General features: G+C 54.0%; 8 protein-coding genes across 8 annotated transcripts; 2 read left to right on the top strand and 6 right to left on the bottom strand.

The window, feature by feature from the left end:
- Positions 1-133: 133 nt before the first annotated feature.
- PV07_10709 (uncharacterized protein) lies at positions 134-4859 on the bottom strand. Its single transcript, XM_016398061.1, has 2 exons — positions 724-4859; positions 134-666 (listed from the first exon to the last, which is right to left on the bottom strand). Exons 1-2 carry the CDS (start codon positions 4570-4572, stop codon positions 424-426), a joined length of 4092 nt encoding a protein of 1363 aa, XP_016245252.1. The 5' UTR covers positions 4573-4859; the 3' UTR covers positions 134-423.
- Positions 4860-5179: 320 nt separating this feature from the next.
- On the top strand, positions 5180-6976 carry PV07_10708 (uncharacterized protein). Its single transcript, XM_016398060.1, has one exon. It carries the CDS (start codon positions 5465-5467, stop codon positions 6413-6415), a length of 951 nt encoding a protein of 316 aa, XP_016245251.1. The 5' UTR covers positions 5180-5464; the 3' UTR covers positions 6416-6976.
- PV07_10707 (uncharacterized protein) lies at positions 6860-9628 on the bottom strand. Its single transcript, XM_016398059.1, has 2 exons — positions 7867-9628; positions 6860-7796 (listed from the first exon to the last, which is right to left on the bottom strand). The coding sequence occupies exons 1-2, from the start codon at positions 9066-9068 to the stop codon at positions 7016-7018; spliced, it is 1983 nt and encodes a 660-aa protein (XP_016245250.1). The 5' UTR covers positions 9069-9628; the 3' UTR covers positions 6860-7015.
- A 753-nt stretch (positions 9629-10381) lies between these two features.
- PV07_10706 (uncharacterized protein) lies at positions 10382-11904 on the top strand. Its single transcript, XM_016398058.1, has one exon. The coding sequence runs from the start codon at positions 10568-10570 to the stop codon at positions 11555-11557; it is 990 nt and encodes a 329-aa protein (XP_016245249.1). The 5' UTR covers positions 10382-10567; the 3' UTR covers positions 11558-11904.
- Positions 11905-12435: 531 nt separating this feature from the next.
- On the bottom strand, positions 12436-14250 carry PV07_10705 (uncharacterized protein; the record flags this gene model as incomplete). Its single annotated transcript, XM_016398057.1, has 2 exons — positions 12436-13114; positions 13220-14250. 2 exons carry the CDS (start codon positions 14248-14250, stop codon positions 12436-12438), a joined length of 1710 nt encoding a protein of 569 aa, XP_016245248.1.
- A 776-nt stretch (positions 14251-15026) lies between these two features.
- On the bottom strand, positions 15027-15795 carry PV07_10704 (uncharacterized protein; the record flags this gene model as incomplete). The annotated part of the gene is made up of 3 exons (XM_016398056.1): positions 15027-15232; positions 15311-15346; positions 15423-15795. 3 exons carry the CDS (start codon positions 15793-15795, stop codon positions 15027-15029), a joined length of 615 nt encoding a protein of 204 aa, XP_016245247.1.
- Positions 15796-17496: 1701 nt separating this feature from the next.
- On the bottom strand, positions 17497-20299 carry PV07_10703 (uncharacterized protein). The gene is made up of 6 exons (XM_016398055.1): positions 19298-20299; positions 18991-19245; positions 18835-18942; positions 17997-18782; positions 17885-17927; positions 17497-17832 (listed from the first exon to the last, which is right to left on the bottom strand). Exons 1-6 carry the CDS (start codon positions 19598-19600, stop codon positions 17774-17776), a joined length of 1554 nt encoding a protein of 517 aa, XP_016245246.1. The 5' UTR covers positions 19601-20299; the 3' UTR covers positions 17497-17773.
- Positions 20300-20787: 488 nt separating this feature from the next.
- PV07_10702 (uncharacterized protein) lies at positions 20788-22704 on the bottom strand. The gene is made up of 5 exons (XM_016398054.1): positions 22510-22704; positions 22408-22426; positions 22167-22352; positions 21933-22110; positions 20788-21884 (listed from the first exon to the last, which is right to left on the bottom strand). Exons 1-5 carry the CDS (start codon positions 22528-22530, stop codon positions 21188-21190), a joined length of 1101 nt encoding a protein of 366 aa, XP_016245245.1. The 5' UTR covers positions 22531-22704; the 3' UTR covers positions 20788-21187.
- Positions 22705-22885: the final 181 nt, after the last annotated feature.

Below are 22885 nucleotides of genomic sequence, written 5' to 3'. Positions count from 1 at the left end.
ACAACGTCGTCACGTGCCTGTCATTCTGAGGTGTGGCACAGGTGGTATCACTAGGAGACTAGGTGCATGAAACCGCCAAGGGAGGGGGGGTGCAGAGATCCTCGTAAACGGAGAGCACTAGCAGGAAATTGCCTGGGGGTCCATGGGTATGATGTGCGGCATTCATTTGGAGGACAAACTCTCCCGTCATGCACATTGTATTGTGTTCCTGGACACAGTTCAATGATTGCTATCTACAGTACAGACCCCATACACGGTAGATTCATCATGCCTTCATATCGTTCTTCCTGTCAACGAATGGATGGCTCAATCTGCACCCAAAAGCCGATCGAGACCATGAACATCAGAGTCCGGTCCTTGAAACAAATCTGCAAGTGGCCAAGCAAGGTCGTTGTTCTCACGGTCATCAGTCATTAAACCCTCTCAACGAGTGTGCCCGGTTCCGTTGCCATTGACAATTGGCGACGCATGGGAAGCTGTGCCGTTCGTCAGTTGGCTTGATTTCATATTACTACCAAAGTCGGGGAGCGCAGCAGGGCTTTGCGGTGACGAATCATCTGCGTTATACTGCTGCAAGGAAAGGACCCTAAGTGAGATGGGTTGTTTGCTGATCTTCAGGTTCGCCAGGTGCGGATGTCGGAAGATCTGATCTTCAAAGCCAGAGAGCTGCGTTCAGGTTAACTTCCACCATCATTGACCTCCTAGCACGAATAGACCACATACCTTGACCCAGAAAAGTTCTTCCATTGCAAAGAACTTTGGTCGCTCCTCTCGCTCGCGCTGTATCGCCATCTTGATCGTCGTATTGTACTGATTGGTTTGGAACTCGTACGACAGGTTATTCCTCGATACTTGCCAAAGACGTTGTCGTTCGTGTGGTGTGACAGGACGTCTCTCCAACGAAGTATAACTGCGTAGGTTCAAATCCTTGGTCGCAAGAAGTCCAGCAACTTGAAAGTTCGGAACCCAGAGGTCGTTTTGATTTGCATCCGGAGTATTGGGGTCGAGCTGGGCGGATTTGACGGCGTACAATGGCAAGAAAAGCTTCAACCAGGGTTCGCTTCTGGCCTTAGGATCGCCATTGTCGATGAGCAGGGCGCAGTGCTTGAGTAATGCCGGCAACGCCTCCCGGCGGCGCTGCTCGGCCTCGAGTCGTTCTCGACGTTGCTGCTCTCTGAGCTGCTCTTCCTGTCTGCGTTGTCTTTCTTCGAGCTCACGCCTAATGCGCTCTCTCCGCTCCTCCTCTTCCTTCCGCCTAAGAGCAGCTTCCTCTTCTGCCTTTCTACGTTGTTCGGCCTCTTCCGCAAGTCTTCGCTCTTCCGCTGCCTTCTCAGCTGCAATTCTTTCTTGCTCGATCCGCCTAGCCTCTTCGAGTCGTCTTGCTTCTTCGAGTTTTCGTTCCTCTTCCAGTCGTCGTTCCTCTTCAAGTCGTCGGTACTCTTCGAGTCGTCGGAGCTCCTCACGTCGTCTGGCCTCTTCAAGTCGTCGGGATTCCTCAGCTCGTCTTGCCTCTTCCAACCGTCTCATTTCTTCCTGTCGCCTTGCCTCTTCAAGCCGTAGGGTTTCTTCAAGACGTTTAGCCTCTTCAATACGTCGGGTCTCTTCAAGTCGTTTGGCCTCCTCGAGTCGCCTGGATTCTTCAAGTTGTTTACTCTCCTCAAGTCGCTTGGCTTCCTCGGCTTGACGAGCATTTTCTTCTCTTTGAAGCTGAAGATCGGTCTCGGAAAGACCCCTTTCGACCGGCTCGCGTTTGATGGATTCGGCTGTCACCGTGCCTCGAAGCCATGCATCAGCGTAGACGCTTGGCCCACTTTCAACTTCAATAGTGTCGCCCATTTCATCTAGTCCGAACTCGTCAATATCCATGAATCCCTTCGATCCTTCCTGTACAGCCGGCTGAGGTTTCAATTTCTCACGCCCCGAACCAGCTTCTTCTTCCAATTTGCGGTTAAGCGTTGGAGATAACGAGTCACGGTATTGGTTCTTTGGGCCAGGGCGGGTTTCTTCCGGACTGCTTTCGATGACGGTCCTCCGCTTCTTAGCTGTGCCGCGACCATTGTCACCCTCCTGTGTCACTGCTGGCCCTGGCGAAACGTTTTCTCGAGTTCGTTTGAGCACCGTACTCGGTCTGCTCTCCGTCTTCACCGCCACTGTCATCTCTTCATCTGATGACAGATCTAAATTGCTCTTGCGGCTGCGATGCTCTTTGCCGGTAACGAGACGTCTTCTTCGATGCGTGACCTCAGAGTCCAGATTGGGTGGTGGTGGCAGGTCGCTCTGACTCCGTCGTTTGATGTGACCCTTGCGACCAACGATTGTGGTCGAATCCTGATCAGAAGAGACTGCGACAGGTGAACCTGCGACATCTCGTCTGGAAACATGGTGTTTGTGCCTGTCTTGCCCATCCACAGAACCAAGGTCGCGATTCTTTTCTTTCTCTGTCAAATATGGTGACTTGCCTCCTAACTGTTTCTGCGTCAAGATCGGATTCGAAGAAATTTGCAATTTGTTGGAGGCCGGAGATTGAGAACGGCGACTGACACGAAGTTTTCCCTTGTCCACATCTCTAGTAATTCGCGGAGAGCTGAATCTTCGGTGCTTGGCCATGAATTTGTCGTAGGCGGACTTCAAAATCTCGTACTCCTGCTCCCATCGTTCACCTTTCCGCTCGGCAGCGACCTCAAAGTAAGTCTTCCCCTTAAGAATCCTCCTCGTAGGATTGAAACCGAGCTGCTCGACGAGAAGTTCGACAACTTCCGGATGCCCCCTTCCAATAGCTGCAAGCATGGGAGTATTGTAGCCAGGTCTGATAGTGCGGATCGGGTCAGGGTCAGGTTCGGGGTCGCCCATCGCCAGAATCAGCTGCAACACCTCCTCATGACCTGCTTTGGCGGCTGCAATCAAGGACTCCGTTTCCGCCTTTTGCAAAACGTTGAGGATATTTGCCACACCTTGGACATCACCTTTTCCGGCCAACTTTTTCAGATTGTCCTGAGTGTTAGCTTGCCAGAGAAGATCGTTTCGAGTTGATTCACTACGACCGGTTCTTCGCCTCCCGTAAGCAGGTGGCGGACTCCTGGGACCCGTCAAGGGTGGTGAATCGCGGGGACTAGCAGCAGAAGCCGCTCGGGATGAATTTCCGTCTCGAGCCATTTCGTTGTGTTCAGAAGACACTCGCCTATTGCTGGGTTTGTCTTTCGCGTCAGCCAGTAGTCGTCGGATCTGTTCATAGTTTTCGTCATCTTGAGGAACAAGTTCGTATGGCTCATCGCCCTTAGCGTTGCCCACTCGTGGATTTGCTCCGTACTCGAGGAGGAGTCTGACGACTTCAACATGACCATTCTCAACCGCATCAATAAGAGCCGTATCTTTATCGATATTCCGAGTATCCACTTCACATCCGTTCTCCAACAAGAATTTCACGATATCGACGTAGCCCTGGAGCGCAGCGATTTGAAGGGGAGTGTTTCCTGCGTTGTCTGGGAGGTTCAGGTCTTCAGGTCTTTCGGAGAATTTGACTTTCGCCGCCGCCAGGTCATTGTTGCTACAGGCCCGAGACAGGAAGGTTCTACCATTCTTGTCGCGCCACTTGCGAGGGCCAGGAGGTTTGATCGGTGACATGGTATCATGCTCTGCAGACGAGAATTTGTGTAGCAGGGCAGGCCGTGGCTGTCTGGGGGAGTCTGACACATCCGACGAGACCGATCGGTCACGAGTGTTGTCTGCCGAACCACTTCGTCTAGTGTGAATTGATGGAGGTCGACCGCGCTTTTTCCTCTCAACATCGCCAAGCGTGAATTGGGTCGAGATTCCACGCCTGTGCTCCCGTCTTTGTGGCCTTGGCGAGGGAGAGCGGTCTTGCGAGGAATGGCGAGGGTAAGTAGCTGATCTGGTTTCGCGGCGCTCTGACGAGGTCGGATCCACTCCGCCACTACTGTTCTTTGTGCGATGTTTGCTTATCGGAGGCAGGATATCGCTTGGACGACGCTTGCGACTTGGATTCTTGACTTGCTTCTCTTCGGCAGCACGCAATCCGGTGACATCGTCTTCTCGTTTCCGCCGCACCGGCTTTGGCATTTGGGATGCAATATCGACTGATATGTCTGAATCGCTATCTGGGGATTGCGGCAGTATTCGAGGTGATGATAAAGGTGAGCTACGACGGCTGGAGGTGGAAAAGGCGGGATCGTCCTGCGCATCATCGATGCTACGCTTGCGCTTTCTGGAATTGTTGTCATTTTCGGTCGCAGTGGCTCCAGCAGCCGATCCTCCGTCTTTGGCCTTGGTAACACTTGCCGGTTCTTTTACAGATGTGTTATCGGTGGTGGTCCTCTGCTTCTCTGGTGACTGAATCAGTGTCTCTGCCTCTGAATCGGCATCCGCATCCGCTTCAGCAACTGCATCAGCCATGACTTGGTCAATGCTGCGTCTAGCAGGCGTGGGATTTGAGGTCATTTCTTTGGGCTTTGAAACTGTGGCAGGTGCACTGGTCGGTCCGCCAGTGGTCGCCTGGTCGGTGGCCTTTCGGGCTGTGGCATCTTGAGACTCCTTGGAGCCGACCGCATCAGTCATAACGATGGTCGCCTCCTCTTCATTATTACCATGGAAGGTGTCGTTTGCCGTTTTGGACGGAAGATTGGGCGTTGCGGATAGAGTGGGAGGCTGGGGCAGCAGGTGTTGACGGGCTGCGGCGGTGAAGGTCAACAGATGTGGTCTCCCGGGCGGGCGATAGCGTCTCAAAGCTGTGGATGAAGGTTGACGTTATGGAAGGAGTTCTGACCCGGCGCAGGGAGATGAAGGGTCTTGTCTGGGTGGGCGTTTTGATGGGTTCACCACATTGTGAAGCACAGAAACACAAGCCCAAGAGACGGGAGAGACGAAACTCGATTTCGACTCCAAGTCTTGTTGGCTTGCAGATCTTGTTCACGTGAGACGAAGTTGCCCCAGAGGCCCGGGGGGCTCAAATTGGCATTGGTGGCTCCCCCCACTCATAGTTCCAGGCCTCTTACCTGCCGCCTACGGCTCGCCTCCCTACTAGAAACAAGGCACTTATCACAGGCCCCCCAAGCTTAATCACAGCCAGTCGGAGGGGCCCATGGCAGAACCTTCCGGCGCCCAACGGATCTTTGATCAGGAGCCCAATTTCCATCTCTTCTCGAACCAGATTTCGTCTCTTGGAGGACCATCCACTACGACTGCGAGTCACGCCAGCCCTCCCCTGTATCCGCCATCTGCTGTCTCTCGTATTGTTTGCTTTGACTTCCCCGAGCGGGCCGGTGCTCCCAGAATCGCCTGTTCTGCGCCGTGTGCGACCGCGTTTCTGATCTGCAAAAAGTCAGCAAGCGCAAGAGCAAGATGCCAAAGCCAACATTGGCGTACTTTTGAATTCTCCTGCATGAAGTCCGAGCTCTGCAACACAAATTCCGCCAGTCCGTAGCCAGACACGGACGGTCGAGAGACCCTGATGCTCCCTCTGGCCATTCGGGCGATCAAAGCCTTCTACCTCCTCAGCAGTCTGGCAATCCTCGCCGTTCGCCTAATTCCTGCCCTCGGAGGCCGATTCCTCGCGTACGGAGCGCGTGCGGGAGACCACGCCCGCAGTAAAGAGAGAAACAAATCCACAAAGCAGGACGAGCCTTCGATAGGCGGCCACTTTCTGGACTGCGTTGCCACTCTCACGGTTCCTCATGCATGGTTCACTCACTTCTACGTACTGTCCGTTACATGCTCATTGGCTTGTCTATTCACTTTCCATCACTATGCAGGGACGATCGAGGGCCAGGCCATGGACATCCCTCTTTTTTGTTCGATGTTGATGCTGCTTCAAGGTTGTCGGCGGCTGGTTGAATGTCTCGTGCTTGCTCAACAGAGTAACTCGCGAATGTGGATTGGCCACTATGCCATTGGCATGGCATTTTACATGGTCACAAACATGGCCATCTGGGTTGAGCATCTCGACGTCAACCACAGTCAAGCTCAGACGACCAGCCCAGACAGGAATCAAGGGAGTATTCTATGGACGGCCAAGACTCTGGCCTGGACGTTCCTCTTCTTCTGGGCCAGTGACCGGCAGAATCTCTATCACCGGTACCTGTCGAACCTGAAGAAATACACCTTACCCGAAAAATATGCGTTCCGATGGGTGGTCGCACCACACTATACGGCCGAATGTCTCATTTACCTGAGCCTCTCCTTCCTAGACGCGCCTCCCCGACAAGATCACCATCAGCGTCGTGATGACAATCAGAAACCAGCAATACTGTCGGTAAACTGGACACTCTTCTGCGCGCTGGTCTTCGTTACGGTGAACCTCGGTGTGACGGCTGACGGGACGAAGAAATGGCTTCGGGCAAAATTCCCTGACAGGGCGTGGGAGATCATCAAGAGATGGAGAATGATCCCATTTGTGTACTAATGTCATAGGCTGAGCGAGATGCAGTTTCACCTGTGCGGACGACAGCGGAAATGGAGCTTCTGGGGGATTCTCAGGGACAAGAAGCGGTTGGAAGATAGGTGGCTAGATGAGTCGACTCGTCCAGTCTGTAGTGAATGATGGGCCTGAGACCAAGGAATCAGTTCTACATCGTCTGACATCAGGCAGACGTTGCAAAAATATGCAGTACTCTCTATCCGAGGTTCCAAGCAAACTCCACGACTTCGTCGCCCTTCGATTATTCCTCTATTGTGATGTATGCAGGCCTCCCGGCGAGACTCTAACCAAAATCCAACATTCCTGGAACTCAAGATGCCGGTGCCGGTGCGAGTGCCACTGAGTGTATATTTGAGCACTCGCCCTTTTCCTCAAATTCCTTCCATCGCTTCGATTCTAGCGCTGAGAATGGCGAGGCTCTGCCATGCACTTGGCGATCAAATCGAATTCAATATAACGCGAGACAGAAAGGGCGAGGGGGGCCAATGGATCAGGTCTAGCAGGCATGCTGGTTGAGTAATAAAGAGCTAATCATGTAGGGCTTTGGGGCGCGGTTTATGTGTGTATGTCGTTCTTCTCTGCGGTCTAAGCATTGTTGCGGTTTTCCTCCTGGGCGGTGCCGCTCTTCTGGCCAGATTTGTCGCTGTCAGCGTCGGCGCCAGTGTCAACGTCCTTGTCCTCGGCGTTCTCATGGCCACCATCACCACCCGTAGATCCATCTCTTTCCTCTCCCATTTCCTTTTCCTTGCTGTCCTCTTCCCCGTTCTTCCTTTTGCTCTTGTCGTCAGCGTCATCCCGATCCTCATCCTCATCTTCATCGCCCTCCACGCCCTTCACGGCCCTCTTGACCTCCTCCCTAAACCGCCTTCTTTCCTCCCGGTTCTTCTCCCTCTTCCCTTCTCTTTCCTCCTCCTTCTCCTCCTCCTTCCTCTTCCTCTCCTCGTAGATCTTTTCCATCCACTGGGGCAGCTCGTCCAGCGCTTCCTCCGGGTCCTTCTTGTGGATGAGAAGGTAGTCTTGGAGGTCTGCGGGCGAGAAGTCGCCTTCGGGGATGAGCGAGGCAAATTTCTGCGCCAAACCACGGAGGCGCGCAGTTTCCATGTCATCGGGCAGTTCGAGGTTCCTCTTTTCCGTATCGCTGTCAGACGAAGGCGCGGGAGCAGTGGCCGTGTTGGTGGCTGCTGCTGCTGCTGCTGCTGCTGCCTCCTCGATCCCTCTCAAGCTTGAGCCGGTCGGCAAATCCAAGTACATCCTCAAGAATATCTCCTCTGCCTGCCTTTTGCTGGCATTCCTGAATCCCACCCTCACGCTGATCCGGCCTGCCCGCACGAGCGCGTCGTCGAGTTCGTTCGGTTTGTTGGTCGTCCTTTATCAGCACGGTTAGCAAAGTTGTTTCTTACTGCTTCAATACTAGAAGTGGTATGGGATAGACTTACATGATCAAAACGTGGCCCTCCGGCGCGGCCACACCATCGATGGCATTGAGCAACCCACTCAGCGTGACCCGCGAGGCAGAGCCGCCTTCTTCGTCGTTGTCGACATCATAATCGTCAGGGTCACGAGGAGGTAGCCTCACACGCCGACTATTCCAACTTCGCGATGACGTGGTGGACTTCCCTCCTTTTCTGTTCAGACCTGCGGTGTCAATGTCTTCCAACAACAATAACGACCGGCCTGGGAGCTGATTGAGAAGCGAAATAAGATCCGAGTCTGTCAGGTCGTTGTCGAGCAACGAAAGGTTATATACGTCGAGATTGAAGTTGGAAGCCAGCGCAAGTGCGAATGATGTCTTGCCGACTCCGGGCGGGCCGTGGAAAAGATACCCACGTCGGTAAGGGATACCGTGATTGGCATAGAAATTCATGGTTGCTTCGTCCATGTACTCGGCCACGTCTTCGATAACCTGTTCCTTTTGCTCCGCTTCCAGTATCACCGTGTCGAGTGCTCTCCGGGGTTTTGAGGTGACTCGGCTCCATGTCTGGCCCCCTCTGTAGGGCCGTCGAATAATAGTCAATGAGCGTTCTTTGGCCTTGTTCAAGTAGTAGACATGTTCAATCAGGTCCTTGATAGGTTGCGTTGAGCGACCCAGGCACGATAGAGAGATGATTTCCATTCTCTTGTAACGATTTCCGTAGTAAGTGTGGCCCTCGCCGTATTTGCGACTACAGAAGAAGAGCTTGCCCTTGTGGACGAACAATTGCAAGCCCTGGCCTTGCTCGTACTTGATTTTGGGGGTTTCATTAGCCCGCCTGGTCTCCTCGACGTCTGGCTCATGACGGCGATTTCTTCGCCGGCCGTTGTCCTGCGAGTTGTTGGACACGGCATTCAAGACCTGGTCTGCGCGGAGGGTTTTGCGCTCTGACAGGTAGGCAGTCAGGTAGCCGAAAAGGTCTTCTTCAGACGAGATATTGATGGTGGCGACGATGACGGACGAGAATTGAGACCATAGTGATTTCAACCGAGCGACGGGGCCAAAGTAGTACAGGGCCAGGAGGACACCGAAGAAGCGGAAGAAGGATGGATGTTTGTCTAGCAACGGCCGTGCTCCAGGGACAAACGAAGTGATGATGTATTCGGGGAGGTCGACAAGGCTGCTGCTACCCGACACAACAGCCTTCCTTGCTCGTTGGAGGTCCATTTTCGAACCGGAGGTGTGAAGTCGTTTGTCGCAGAGATACGGTCGATGGCCCTGGTGGTCTCTAGCAGCTGATATGCAAAGTCAGTGTCTCACAAAGTGAATACGAAACCAAGGCGACCATGCGGTGAAGCCGTCCAGCAGATTTGTAAGGCGACACAACACTGGTAAGCTGAAAATTCAATCAGACGTATTCACTTTCTGCCTGCTGTAGACCTGCGACTACCGAGTCCGTTGGACATGGTTTTCTTCGATGGTGGATTCAGACCCTGCGATCTAAACAATCTGCTCGGTCCTGTCATAGATGGCAGACCTCCTGCATGGCATACAAGGGCATACAGGTCTGTCACCGGCTGTGCGTGAGACCCGAACCAGTCAACTGCAGATTAATCTCCAGGGTACGAGCGCTATCCCGATGGATGAGCGGGCGCAGGCAGCACAGCACCAGACATGGATCTTGAAGTCGCTGATTGGGCATGCGAGAGAGACCATGTCGCTCTGTGGAGCCGAGTAGGAAGTAAGGCACACAAGGCATACAAAATACTAACAGCATCTACCGCCATATCTTAACAAGGAGTGGCGAGAGACGCGGCCGGGTCGAAATGCAAGAGTCACGAACGGCCTACTCAGTACGGAGAATCCAATCAGCCTCGTCAATGCCTTGCGCCACAGTCCAAGTGGCGCGCCTAGAGGGAACCGCTTGAGGGCGAGAACTCGCAGATCTGTTGTCTCAACGGCATGTATCCAAAGGAAATGAGGCAGAAAGAAGGCCGAGTGCGAAGTCAGAGCCATGGATATGCTTTGGTAGCAATCGACGCCGAACACCTGCACATCTTCTTGCTGCCATTTTGAATGTATATCTCCATCATGGAGCCGACATTGTCCTCAAGCCCAAGGACATGGTGATGCAAGAAGCGTCTTTTGCCGCAGTCCAGGCTATCTTTGATTCACTTCCACGTCTCCCTGTGTCTCTCGCCAGATGATCTCAACTCCGCAGTGTATGACCACAACTCCTCTTCTTCCCATTCAACCTGGATCGCAGTTCCAACTCAGTTACGTGGGGCCGACATCGAGGGTGTGGCAAGTGGGAGAGAATCCGGCGAGCATGGAACGGCTGAGAGACATATAGGGAAACCGTGGTAAACGCAGCAATAGTCCGAAAAAGGGGAGAAGGAAACAAGGACACGGCCGCAATGCGTTTTAAAGTGTAGAAAGTGTACTCTGTAAAGGTCAAGGCTGACTTTATCCTGGACAAACAAAACACCTGGGCGGCGTTTCGAAGAGATTGACGTCATTTGGCCCAAACAGCTTCGGGCCTTCATTCTTTTCCTTCTGCACCCGTCATCGCCTCTGCCTCTGCCTCTTGTCTCGCCTTGACTGCCACCGTACTCATCTTGTGGACACCTCTCTTCACTCCTGGAATTGTTTGAAAAAGGTCATGTTGAGCCCTAGCTGACATTCTGCTGTCCTCCGCCCTGCAGTCCTCTCTCTTCCCTTCTACCATGCCTGCGGTGCAACGCAACGGCCGAATAACTGCAACTCAGGAAAAGCAACAAGAACGCACGCAGCCAGCTACCTCTAGCTCAATGACTTCTACGCGGCACAGACCGTCGGCCTACCTCCTCCTCGTCTACCCCGTCGTCCTCGCTCTGGGATCGCTTTTCGCCTTCCTCTCCCCAGTCGCCAGTCCTCCACCCGCCGAATCACTCGCTCCAGGGATCACCTCCGACCTAAACGTCCCGCACTTTCATTCGACAAACTATTTTGCCGGAAAGCGCAACATAATCAATGTATACTTTGTGAAGTTTGGCTGGTTTTGGACAACTCTGGCCTTCGTACTTCTTCAAATCACCACTCGACCACCCCCAGCCAGTGCGCTCAAACATTACGTACAATCGACTTTACGCTATGGCCTAGTTACCATTTCATGGTTTCTGACCACACAGTGGTGCTTTGGTCCCGCGCTTGTCGATCGAAGTTTCACCATCACCGGCGGTCACTGTGAGCCTCAATTGATAAACACCACCGGGCTGAAAGAAGCGATGGACATGACCACGATCGCATCGGGCCCCGCATGTAAAGCTGCTGGCGGAGAATGGCGCGGCGGACACGACATCTCAGGCCATGTATTCATGCTCGCTCTCTCCTCGGCCTTCCTTCTCTACGAAATCTACATCGCCGACCGGGAATCTGCGCATCCGTCCGTTTCGCCTCGAGCCGCCGCGGCGGTGGCCCACGATATGACCGAGGAAGAGCGCAAGGCAGTCGGGGGCTGGGAGTCGGAATCCGTGGCGATGGTGCGGATATGGTCGAGATACTTTCTATATGCTGTGGTTGTGCTTGATTTTTGGATGCTCATGATGACGGCTATTTGGTTTCATACGTGGACGGAGAAGCTGAGCGGGCTCTTCATCGCCGCTGGGACTTTATGGGGCACGTACTTTGTGGGCGATTTCATACCGCAGTGGAGGGAGATCGTGGGTGGCCTATGACGAAAGATGCCACGAATGCACATAGATTCACGTCTGAAACGAAGGAAACGACCGGTGTCTATCTCGAGAGAAATGAGCGGGCACTCTGTTTCTGCTATGCAATTTGTGGGGTTGGATTCGGGCGTAGCGCGTCGACGACGACAGAACGGTTCAACAACTTTGTTCGAGAAGCATTCTTGTCTCGTCTGGACGTTGGCCGCATTTCCCACATTCGCAGCCTCGTCTTCGTAATGGGAACAACTGCCTCTTCGCAATAACACAGCTAGGCGATCAACCGTGATGTGAGGGCACCTTTGTAAACTAGCCATGCACGCCGAGAACATGCTCAGACAGCCCTGAAGCCTTTCCGATCATTCCGAGTGCCCAAGCAGCAACTTCCCGCGGTATACGGAGTACCTAGGTACTCGCCATATCGTTTTCCGGTCGATACCTAGGTACAAGATATATGCACCCATATATGGACAATACCGCATGCCATATACCACATACGACAGTGCCCAGTACAAAAGGACTCTGGAGTGGAGTGGTGTGGTGTGGTAGTGCATTGAACAATAACGTATAGACAATGCCATGGCCATGAGGATCATATGGTAGAGCCTGGGGTCATGACCAGATGCATGCGGAGGGAGAATCAAGGATGTCTCGAAATACCATTCATTGATGAACATCACCTTCATTTATCCACTGTGTCCTTTTCCAGAATAGTGCTCAAATGTAGAACGAACCCCCAGGCCCTCTTGACAACGTCCGGTCCCTTTCCTCACACACACACTCTCTCTCTCAGTAAACCACCTAATCTAGCCCTTGTATTTGTTAAGAAATTACATCCCAAAATGAATTTTTCCTCCGTATGTCGTGTACCCTCGTCCATGGACCATCTACACACGATCCAACTTGGCCAACTTCTTCCTTTGCTCATCGCGCTCCGCTTCCTTCTTGACCCTCTCCTCGGCGTTCAACCTGCCGGTCTCGTCGTCGTCGTCGTCGCTGAATTCGTCGTCATCGTCGCCGCCGAGTTGGAAGTACTCCTCTGCCTCGTCGGCCGTCGGTGCCGTGGGGCCCTTTTGCATAGCGCCGGGCCTCCTCTTCCTCGCCTGGCCCACCACGAGGGTCAAGACAACCACCTCAACCACGGCCAGTGCAATGCAGAGCGAGATGACTGGCCAGCCGTAGTGTCGCAGCATGAGGCCTGAGACGACGTTGATAATGCCCACAGGGAAGACGACGCGGCCCAAGATGACATGGACGGTGCTCATCCAGGTCTTGCGGCCGCCGGTCGCGACGAACACGACGTGGTGTCGCCAGCCCAGAACGAGCTGGACAGTCAGGGCGCAGACAATGAGAATGCCGATGTACTGGTGAGTGATGGAGATGGAGCGGGAGTTCACGAAGCCGATCAGCGCGCCGATGGAGACGGAGATGGACGACAGAGAGTTGACCGTCCAGTGGTAGTTGAACGCCGTCCCTGCCGCGCTCGTGCGCGGAGAGCGGAGGAGGTAGACCGCCAAGGGGTAGCCGACGACGAAAGGGATGGTCATGAAGAAGCCGTGGAGGTGCCTGTGATTGTAAAGTAGATGATTAGTGGTGCTCGAAAGGGGGAGTGGAATATGGGTATAGAACATCCATGGGAGAGCGGGGATGTACGGGCGGCGATATACATACCACATCATTGACCTGATGTTCCACTGCTTGACCGACTTGACAGGCTCCTCGACCTTACTGCCGTCGTCCGCTCCAGGTGTAGTAGTATCGGAATCGGGAGTCGCATCTGTGGCAGGAGGAGTCGACTCGTCTGCTGCTTTATCCCCAGAGTCTTCTGGTACCGCCTCTTTCGAGTCGCCCTCACCAGTTCCATTGTCAACCTCACTTGTGCTGCCACCGCCAATCTGTGCCGCGATGATCTCATCCCCTTTCTTCAACTCGTCCTCCGTCGGCGGCTTGGGCTCTGCCGTCTCACTGATGCCAGTATGATCGTTCAATTCATTGATGGCGCCAAAAAATGCGACGTCGCTCCTCGCATTCAGAAGATCCACCCACAAAAACCCGAACCCCAGACCAAACTGGTGCATGTCGATGGCTCTATCAACGGAGAAGTCGCCTTCAAAGTCTTGTCGAAAATTGGAACTCCAGATCATGGCTTGTTTCGTGGTTTCGTTACTGACCCCAAGTTCGGCGGCGCCCCATCTGTCGTATCCGCGGACGATGAAATCGGCTATGCCCAGATGCGAGGGCTTTGCTTGCATTTGCTCCGAGTACCAGTCGCCGGTGTAGTCCTCGAAATGAGCCGTCACCACTTCCACCTCGGGAACATCGCCGCTGTAAAACTCCTTCATCTCATCCGTAGGTCGGGGAGGGTGATGGCCGTCCACGGTCCTCACCGTCAAGGTCATGCCTTTATCCTCAGAGTTGGGATCACCGTAGATGATGAACATCAGGGCGCCTTTCATCCGCGGACCCAGCCCCAAGGAGGCCCAACCCTTGTTGGAGGACTTGTACCGGAACATCCACATATGGACATAGAGGTCGGACTGTTGCGTCGTCTCGTTGAAGTAGTTGACCATACTGAAAGCCTGATCAGCGCGGCCTGACTGGCCCGTGTGCTTGACGAATTGGAGGGGTCGGTAAGCAATGGTGAGCGTGCTGAGGAGTAAGATGGCCAGCGTGGCCGGCAGCGACAGAAAAGAGCCGCGCATCTTGACGATTTGGACGCGACTTCCAAGTTGCTATGTCACGAGAGAAAAGATGATAAACTCGGTGATCCAAGTTATACAAGATAATCGAATACAGTGAGAACGCCAAGGTGAACGTGAGTTCAGAACCCCTGCTCGCGTCCAAGTGGAAGTTTGTGTGAATAGGGGCCTCTTCGGGTGACCCGCTTGTCAGAATACCTCCCGAGTTCTCCGGTCAGGCAAGACAGTTGGGTATTAGCAACAGTTGTCCACCTTTTCCCTTCGTGTACGGTATCGCTGGAGGCGTCGGGAGGGCAAAGAAAATAAACGCCTAGGGGCGATGAGGGAGAAATCAAGAAACGGGATGATGCGGTTTAACGAGCGGTGTTGATGGGGTGGGAAGAGAGCGATGAATCAGGAATAAGGGGTTGGAGGATTGAAGATGATGAAGACGAAGATGAAGATTGGATGTTCAACGACAGACGTTGGTGGAGTGAGCCCGTTGGCTAAGAAAAGACGCCACTATGCCGCCTTGGGCGCTTGGCGGGCACAGGGAAATAACGCTGCCATCTTGCGCCATTCAGGGGGCTGCCATTGACAATCACTGCCACTCTATATCATACAACGCAGCCCTGGCGGTGGTATGATCTGTGGATGCCGATTTGCAAAACCCCCTTCAAGCTCTTGGCAACGAGAGGAACCTGACTAGCAACGCGCTGGTAAAATGCGAGACATCTATCAAAGCCACAGCGGGCATTGGAGCTTCCCCCGGCACCTGGCACCTGGCACCTGGCACCACCTTACGACTTCACCACGACTCTCTTCTCGATCGGCTCGAACGTCTTGTCCTGCGGTCCGCCGGTGGGCTTGCCGAACACCAATTGAGCCTTGAGTTTCCACGCCTCGGGGATATCAAATGTTGACTTGATGTCCGCCGTGATGCCGGGGTGGAAGTTGAAGTGTTGGAGGTTGGCACCCAGGCCCTCAGCTTCGAGGGCGGTCCAGACTGCAAGAAGAGAGGAGAGGTCAGGACGTTGCCGTAGCCACGATGGACGATGGATGCGAGGATCCAGGTCTGACTTACCGATGAACTGATGCATACCGGTGGAATGATCGGACCCTGTGAAAGGCATCACTTCGTCAGTACACAACTTCAACCGCACCAGCTCCTCCTGACAGTCCACGCGGGCTCTCACATTCAGTCAACATGGGCTTGACCATCGGGTTCTTCTCCCCCAATCCGTCCAAGGCCGTCTGGTCCTCAAACCACAGCACCGTCCCATAACTGCCCTTCCACCCAGCAATCCGGCCGTCCATGTACCCCCGCATGCCCTCGTCCAGCGGCACCTGGTCCATGTGCTTCTTGACAATGTCCCAGAGTTTGGCGTGGTTCTCCTTGAACAGGACCACGGCGCGGGCCGACTGCACGTTGTATGTCGAGGGCGCCCATGTCACGGCGAACTTGACAATCTCTTCGACCTTGGAGTCCGGGATGGTGGACTCTTGAGAGAGAGCGTAGATGGAGCGGCGGCCCTTGACGAGGTCCAGGAAGGTGTCAGATTTGCCCATAGTTGCGAATGGCGTTGAGTTTGATGGGAATGTGTCGACGGTTGATGAGCGACAGGTAGGTGCTCTATGTAAGTGCAAACGGTGAGACACTTGACGTTCGACGAGGCAAAAGTCACGAAACAAGCTGTGGGATTGGAAGAAGAACAACTTTGCCAGGTGGGAGGCAGGTCCCGAGGCCCTTTTATCTCTACAGAGCCTTACCCGTCTGGACCGGCGAACGAAACAGCAGATGGCAAGATCACGCAACACGAGCCGGAGGCCCCAACAAGAGACGAATTGAATTAACAATCAAACCAACACAAACGCTCGGCCCGGCCATCCTGTCTATCCATCCAGGGCGTAATATGATCCTTGTGCCTTTTGGGGCGGGCCCCGCGTCTGCGTTTGGGACAGACCTGTCCTCAGAAGCAGTCCCGCATGAGAGAACCTGGTCGAAGGTACCCAAGAGCTAGCTCACCAAAAAAGGGTGCACTCTGTTTCGGCGCCCCAGCTCCCTGTCCAATACTTTTCCGATGTGCGGTGTGCTTGTAGCTACTTGGCTGGCCGAGCCCGTTACTAATGCAAGGGCCATACCACGACGCGACGTAAGGGTGGGCAGTGTGCAGTGTGTAGTGGGCACCGAAGACTCGGCCGACAGAGAACAAAGGCTCCTCAATGGTGGGGTTTTCGCAGGCTGGCGCGGAACCCTTCTACATAGCTAGGTACCCCAGTACCTAATCTAGACAGGTATGAATGGGCCTCGTAGAGACCTCGTATACGGGCGCTGCCCGCCTTGAGGGACGCCTCGTGGAAAGGCACCTTGGGTAGATAGGTACCTCGTATCGTCTGCACACACGCCCGTTCTTCTGCGGGCGAAGATGGCCCTTTGCCCAGCCTGAGTGGAAGATTTCTCTTCCATGAGTCAGTCAACCGGTCTCCATCCTACCTACCCATCTACCTATCTACCGGTGTATGCCTAGGGTAGGCGAGGGAGGGAGGGAGAGTGATGCAAGGGCAACTTAACTCCGTGAGATAACTACCATACATACATGCCTACATGCCTCCGTACCTACATACATACATGCATGCATGAGTACAGATACCCTATGCATGCATACATCCGGAAGTCCAGCGCGTATCTAGAACCCTCGAGAAAGGAACCCGTAGCCAGCTCAGCCATCCATCCTACAATCCATTCCCACTCAGCCAGGATCCTCACAGCCCCCCCCTTCGAGCTATGCTTTCGGCGGGGGAGGGGGCAAAAGACACTCGCGGCTGATAATCCTCTCACACACACACCTCGGCTCGACTCGATTCGATCGATAGGTATTCTAACTATCTCTCTGCCCCTCTGGCAATCATGTCGATCAGGCCCAACCACGACCGATTCTCGTAGATATCGCCGACCCATGGGCCACGGACTGGGTCTCGGTTATGCAAGGATCACAAATCCCCAGACACACACGCACGCACACGCACTCACCATGGGCGGCGGGTATGCATCGCATCAGACTTTGGTCGATACATTGCAGCGAGTAATGGTAGAAGCAAGCCGCTTCGGAGTCTATCGGGCGAGAGATTCGGGCGTCACGTGGACGACCGCTGCATGGACAGATAGTGGGCATTACAGATTCGTCTGACCAATTCTCGGTGCAGAAGGACGTTTTGTCTTGGTCAGCCAGTGGAGACGATGCGGAATATAAGGTCTTTGCGACAGGGACAGGCGAAAGGAGCTCGAGAATAGGTCGGTGATAATGGGACTGTCTCGATTTTGTGGGACGGCTACGCATGTACAAAACTCCAATCCAAAGACATCAAACAAACTCCTCTTGACTGATTAGTCTCGACGACACACTTGGAAACCACATCATGTTGACTTCGTTTGATCGTGAGCTATTGGCATGGAACACCTGTTCTTGCGACAATATCTCGGAAATGACGCCAAATCGCTCTCGTTCTCGCAGGGAGCGGAGTGCCGGAAGCTGTGTGAGTATATTGTTTATCCCATCTTTCGTGGCTTGAAGCGGCAGTAGAAGTCGTGCTCTTTCACAAACCAAGCTATTCTCAAGTCAGCACCAGTAAGGCAAGGTTCAATCTTGAGAAGACTCACCGTTGTGCAGTTTCCAGTCTCGGTTGGGATCATCGAAACGTACCTAGAGCCGAAATTACGTCAGCCTCGCGCGCGAGAAATTGTGTCGAGCCAAACTCGGTCAGCTGCTCACCTCGAAACGACGCAGGACAGCAGGGACCAGCTTGTACATCTCCAGCAAACTGATGTTCTTTCCAATACAGGTCCGTGAACCAGCGCCAAACTGGAACAGAGTGCCGTTCATCTCCTTCAGCTGCTCCTTCCCAACATCCAGCCACCTCTCGGGGATATAGCTGTCGATCTGGGAGCCGAAGACATCTTCGCGCTTGTGGATGACCCACGCATTGCAACCGACAATCGTACCCCCAGGGACAAAGTGGCCATCAATTTCGATCCCCTGTGGCGGCGTGACTCTTTCTAGAGGCAATCCTGCCGCGGGGTGCATTCTGAATGCTTCCTTGATGCATGCGTCGAGGTAAGGGAGTTGTTGGGATTCGGCCCACGTGATCGTTCCTGAAGGTGTATCCGCAATTCTCCCTTCCTCGACAGCCTCGTTCAATTCCTGCATCAGTTTCTCATAACACCGAGGGTTGCGGAGGAGATAGTAAAACGCCGCCGCCAGACTGATGGCCGTAGTCTCGGACCCAGCGAACGCCATCGACACTGCCATGGTGAGAACCCTCTGGTCGGTCATGAACTCCGGGCGGTCTCTTTGCGCCTTGAGGAACATGGACAGAAGATCTGGCTTCTCCGTTCCCTTCTCGATGCCCTGCGCCTCCATTTCGGCGAGCCTCTCCTGCATTCGCTGCACAGCAAAGGTGGCAACCGGAAATGCAAAGAGCTTGACTCCAAGTCGATCAAGTAAGAGAACCAGTGGATTTTTCAGAAAGAGAAGGTCTAGCCATGGCATTTGTCCAATCTGCTGGTGGATTAGCTTCGACGCTGCAGCATTTTGGACGCCGGACACTCACCGGTGCCACATAGGAAAATAGCCGCCCGAGGTATGCAATCATGCCGTCTACATCCTCATTTCTCTCCATGAACCCATGGCGCTTGCTGTATGTGATGTACCCAATGACCTAGAAGACAGTTAGACCCAGCCATCGACATCAATCACAAGAACTTACGTCAAACGCAAAATATTGAAGCCACTCTGCAAAATCGCAGACCTTGCCTGTCCGTGCATAGATTCTCTCCGTCTGGTCCAGAAAGACCTCGATACATTCAGTGACGCCAGGCTCGTACTGGACCAGCTGGCTCATGGAGAACGCATTGTTCACAGATCTGCGAAGGTTTGCATGATAAGACTCGTCTATGGTGGAGAAAAGCGAAGGCAGTCGCTTGCCCTTGCTGACGCCCATTTGGACCGGGTAGAATCCAGACTGGAGGAAACTGTTCAGTATGTTGCCGATCCAGATCTTGAAGGAGCCATACCTTGACGAACCCCTTATTCAGACCATAGATGGTCTTCAACGCCTTGGGATTTGCAAACGAAAGGGTGTTCGGTCCGAGTCTGACAACATCTCCATGCTGGCGATGCAGTTTGAGGTGTGTGATGTCTGGTCGTCGGCCATACACGTCGAAGAACCTCCACCAATCCGTAAACCTCGCCAGCACTGGCCCGGGATACTTGTTGAGGCCATGGTTGAAATAGTTGCTCAGTAGATAGCCCACAACAACAACGGCCACCGCTATGGGCCAGTTGTTGACAATGGCCGGGACGATTGACTCGATCATGGTCACGTAGTCTAGCTGGGTAAAGGGTAAAGATGCGGCTGAACAGGCAAGGAGGGCTCGCAATGATGGTTTTCTACCTTGATCGGTGGGAAATAGGATAAGTCGAGGCGATTTAGCGAAATCATGTAGGTTCTGTCAACACCATGGACGTCAGGCGGCATCCCCGAGACCGAGACATGGTTCCGTCACGCTGAGAACCAAGATCCATCCGATCTTTAACAGCCATGGCTGATGCTGGAAAGAGTCAAGTGGCTAATTGAGCTTCGGCAGTTCTCTTTTGCACGAGGGGGCCGTGGAGCGGACCCTACATCAAGCATAGGTAGCACCTTGAAGACGCAAGGCCAGCGAATCGACAGCCCGCCAGTGGTCATGACCTAGTCAGGCTCCGTCGACCAGCCCTGCCCAGAAGCAGCCATGAGGTCCCCGGCACATGCTCCAAGGGAAGACCTTCAGGACATCAAAAGCCAGTAAAGGGGAGGCTGTGGCGAGCGAGAAAGGCAAGTCTGGGGTCCAAGTGGACAGTCCGGCTCAGGGCGGCAATGGATGTGGGGTGTCGGCGTGGGTGCCAGAGTCTGAGATTCGGCGGGTGGAAAGAGGAAAATGGACTTTCTCGAGGGCTTGTAGTGGCTAGCATCTTCAGACCGTGGTAAGCAGCGCAGGAGAGTCGACACGGAGCCTTGAATTTGGGGGGGAGTTGATGGATCTGGGTGGCTGCGCTGCCGCAGGCGACGTTCGGCAGATGATTTGGAGGTGCAACTGCCGACTGCATCTCCGTTCTTGTTGCGCCATTCCAGCTACGCAACTCTCCCTCTGGACCACGCTGACAGACGGCCTGCCTCAAATCTATCTTTCTGATGCCGAAATTGTCAACTGCCGACATGGAGCCGAGATGACCTGGAACCGGGGATATTTTTGATCGTCGGATCGCCGTTGATGAAGAGGGGGATGATCGGGACACCAGAGATACATGGGACTCGTACATCGCAAAAGATTACCACGTAAACCGGGTTACTTGTGAGACGAGATCAAAAGACATTGCAGACATTCATACGTACTGCTGCCCTCTGCCGCCCTCCGGCAGTTGGGCGGTCAGCAAACTGTCGGGAGATATACAGCCCTCTCTACAAGCTCAAGAGACGGACGGTGATGGCACGATCATTTACTTCGATCACGACACGACCACGAGAAAGGATCAAGTGAAATCCCATTCTGAATGCAACGGCATTTGGAGCAACAAGGAAGGATAATTCCTATCTTACACGAATTCCAAGCTAGCCAGATGGAATTGCTCGAGATGGCAGAACAAAATCCCTCCTTCTCCATTGATCCGTCTGCTGCTCAAGTGCTCTTTTTGGGGTGGAATCATTGCCATTTGGTCAAAACAATACCCGATCTTTCTCCTTGCAAATGCTTTGCTCTCTGCCTCCGAAGTCGCCAGTACAGTAGTTTTGACGCGATCGAGTCAACGAGTGTGGCCTTTCACATAGTACAAAGGTCGGTGGGTGAGTTTTTCAGGTCGAAGAGAATGGTAGGCGGTGGCCTTGCAGGCTGGTTGCTCCGGAGGTTGGACGACGGCGACGACCGGCTCTACTTTCCCAAGCTGGGGAAAGCAGATTCGTCGTCGACAGCCACCGGGGGAGCATCGCCGCGGCCACCACGACCACGGCCACGATACTCTCCACGATGCTCCCCACGATGCTCTCCACGATCGCCACGTCCACGTCCACGTCCGCCGCGGAACTCTCCACGGTCTCCTCCTCGTCCTCGCCCAGCGCCACGGCCGCCGCGACCACGGGACTCACGTGGCTGCTCCTTGAAGCTGTAGTCAATGTCGAGGAACTCTTTCTTCTGCGCCCGCTCACGTTCACGCTTGCCCTTCTCTTCGCCTTTGAAGTAGTCCTCATCCTCGACCTTAGTGAGCTCTTTCGCGCCGGTCCATTTTTTGTTCTCCTTGGAGCCTTCGTTAGGTGCACGAGCCTCCTTCAGACCGAGTCCTTCCAGTCTCTTGGCAGCTTGCTCAGCCAAGTAGTCGGCGTACGACTTGTGGTGATCCTGAGGCTCTTCCGCCTCGGGCTCCGCCGCATTGGCGTCTTGGACAGCCTCACCGCCCTCAGGAATAGTGGCCGGTTCGGCATTTTCATTCCACGCTGGGTTCTGGCCGCCAGCATCCCAATTGGCAACCTTTTCGTCTTCTTTTGCCAAGGCTTCTCCCGCCTTTTCGTCAGCCCATTCGCCGTCGCCAGTGTTTTCACCCCATCCATGTCCCTCTTGCTTTGGGTGGTTGCTAGTCTGGTCAGCGCGAGAAAAGATGGGGTAGCTCAAGTTCACTCACGCTATCCCAGTGCGGCTGTGGCGATCACCACCTCGACGAGGTCCACGAGGACCGCGACCATAACGTTGCGCGCCAGGGCCTCGATCGCGGCCAGGGCGGTTGCCATAGCCATCCTCGCCACCACCCTCGGTGGGTTGGTCACGGTTGTAGTTCCTGCCTGTGGCTCTGTTGCGGAAAGCTTGATAGACAGTCAGCGACAGGCAGATTTTCTTTTAAGAGTCCAGGTGTGTATACCTGCTTCATTGTCATTGAAGCCGCCTCCACGATGACCACCTCGACCGCGAGGAGCTACGTTCGCACGTTCGGTCGTAGCAGGTGCCTCTTTGGGCGCATCGCGTTTACCATGACGAGCGACTGGCTTGTCAATGGCCTTTGTAGGTGGATCAGGCTCGCGGTCAGAATCCTGGTCTGACGTATTTCCTGAATCATCAAAATCAGTCGCGGTGAATCCAATGGCGCAGGTGGACGGTCATACCCAACAGCTCGTAGAGGTTCTATAGACATTGTGGTCAGTGATTGAACAGCCATAGTGATGGGAAATGGGATAGTTGGAGGTTCATTTTCAGCTGATGCTCACCTTGCTCTTGACGTCCGCCATGACGTTTCCTCTCGAGCGCCTTCCGTGAAGGCTTCCTGTTAATGAAACTCCAACTTGGGGTGAAAGAGGGTGAGACGCCCGACCAAGACAACGTCCTCGACTACCACGTAGTAGGACCTTGTCGAGTCGAGATGAAGTTGAGTCGGATTGAGCGGTGATGAAATTCAAGCCAGGACCTCGGACGCAAAGCGAAATCATCATGCGCAGATTTCGCAACAGGACCATTTATCACGCTAACCATATTTGGACAGATCTTGGCATTTCTTAGGGCTAGGGCACGGTGCTTGCTTTGGGGAGGTGCCAATCATGCTGCAGGCTGCCCATGGGGTAATTACGAGAAGCAAGGCGGTAAAGA

Source organism: Cladophialophora immunda (assembly GCF_000835495.1).
Source record: "Cladophialophora immunda strain CBS 83496 unplaced genomic scaffold supercont1.6, whole genome shotgun sequence".
In the NCBI taxonomy this organism is placed as follows: domain Eukaryota; kingdom Fungi; phylum Ascomycota; class Eurotiomycetes; order Chaetothyriales; family Herpotrichiellaceae; genus Cladophialophora; species Cladophialophora immunda.
Note: the sequence above shows the minus strand (reverse complement) of the source record. Positions and strands in the feature narration are given on the sequence as shown.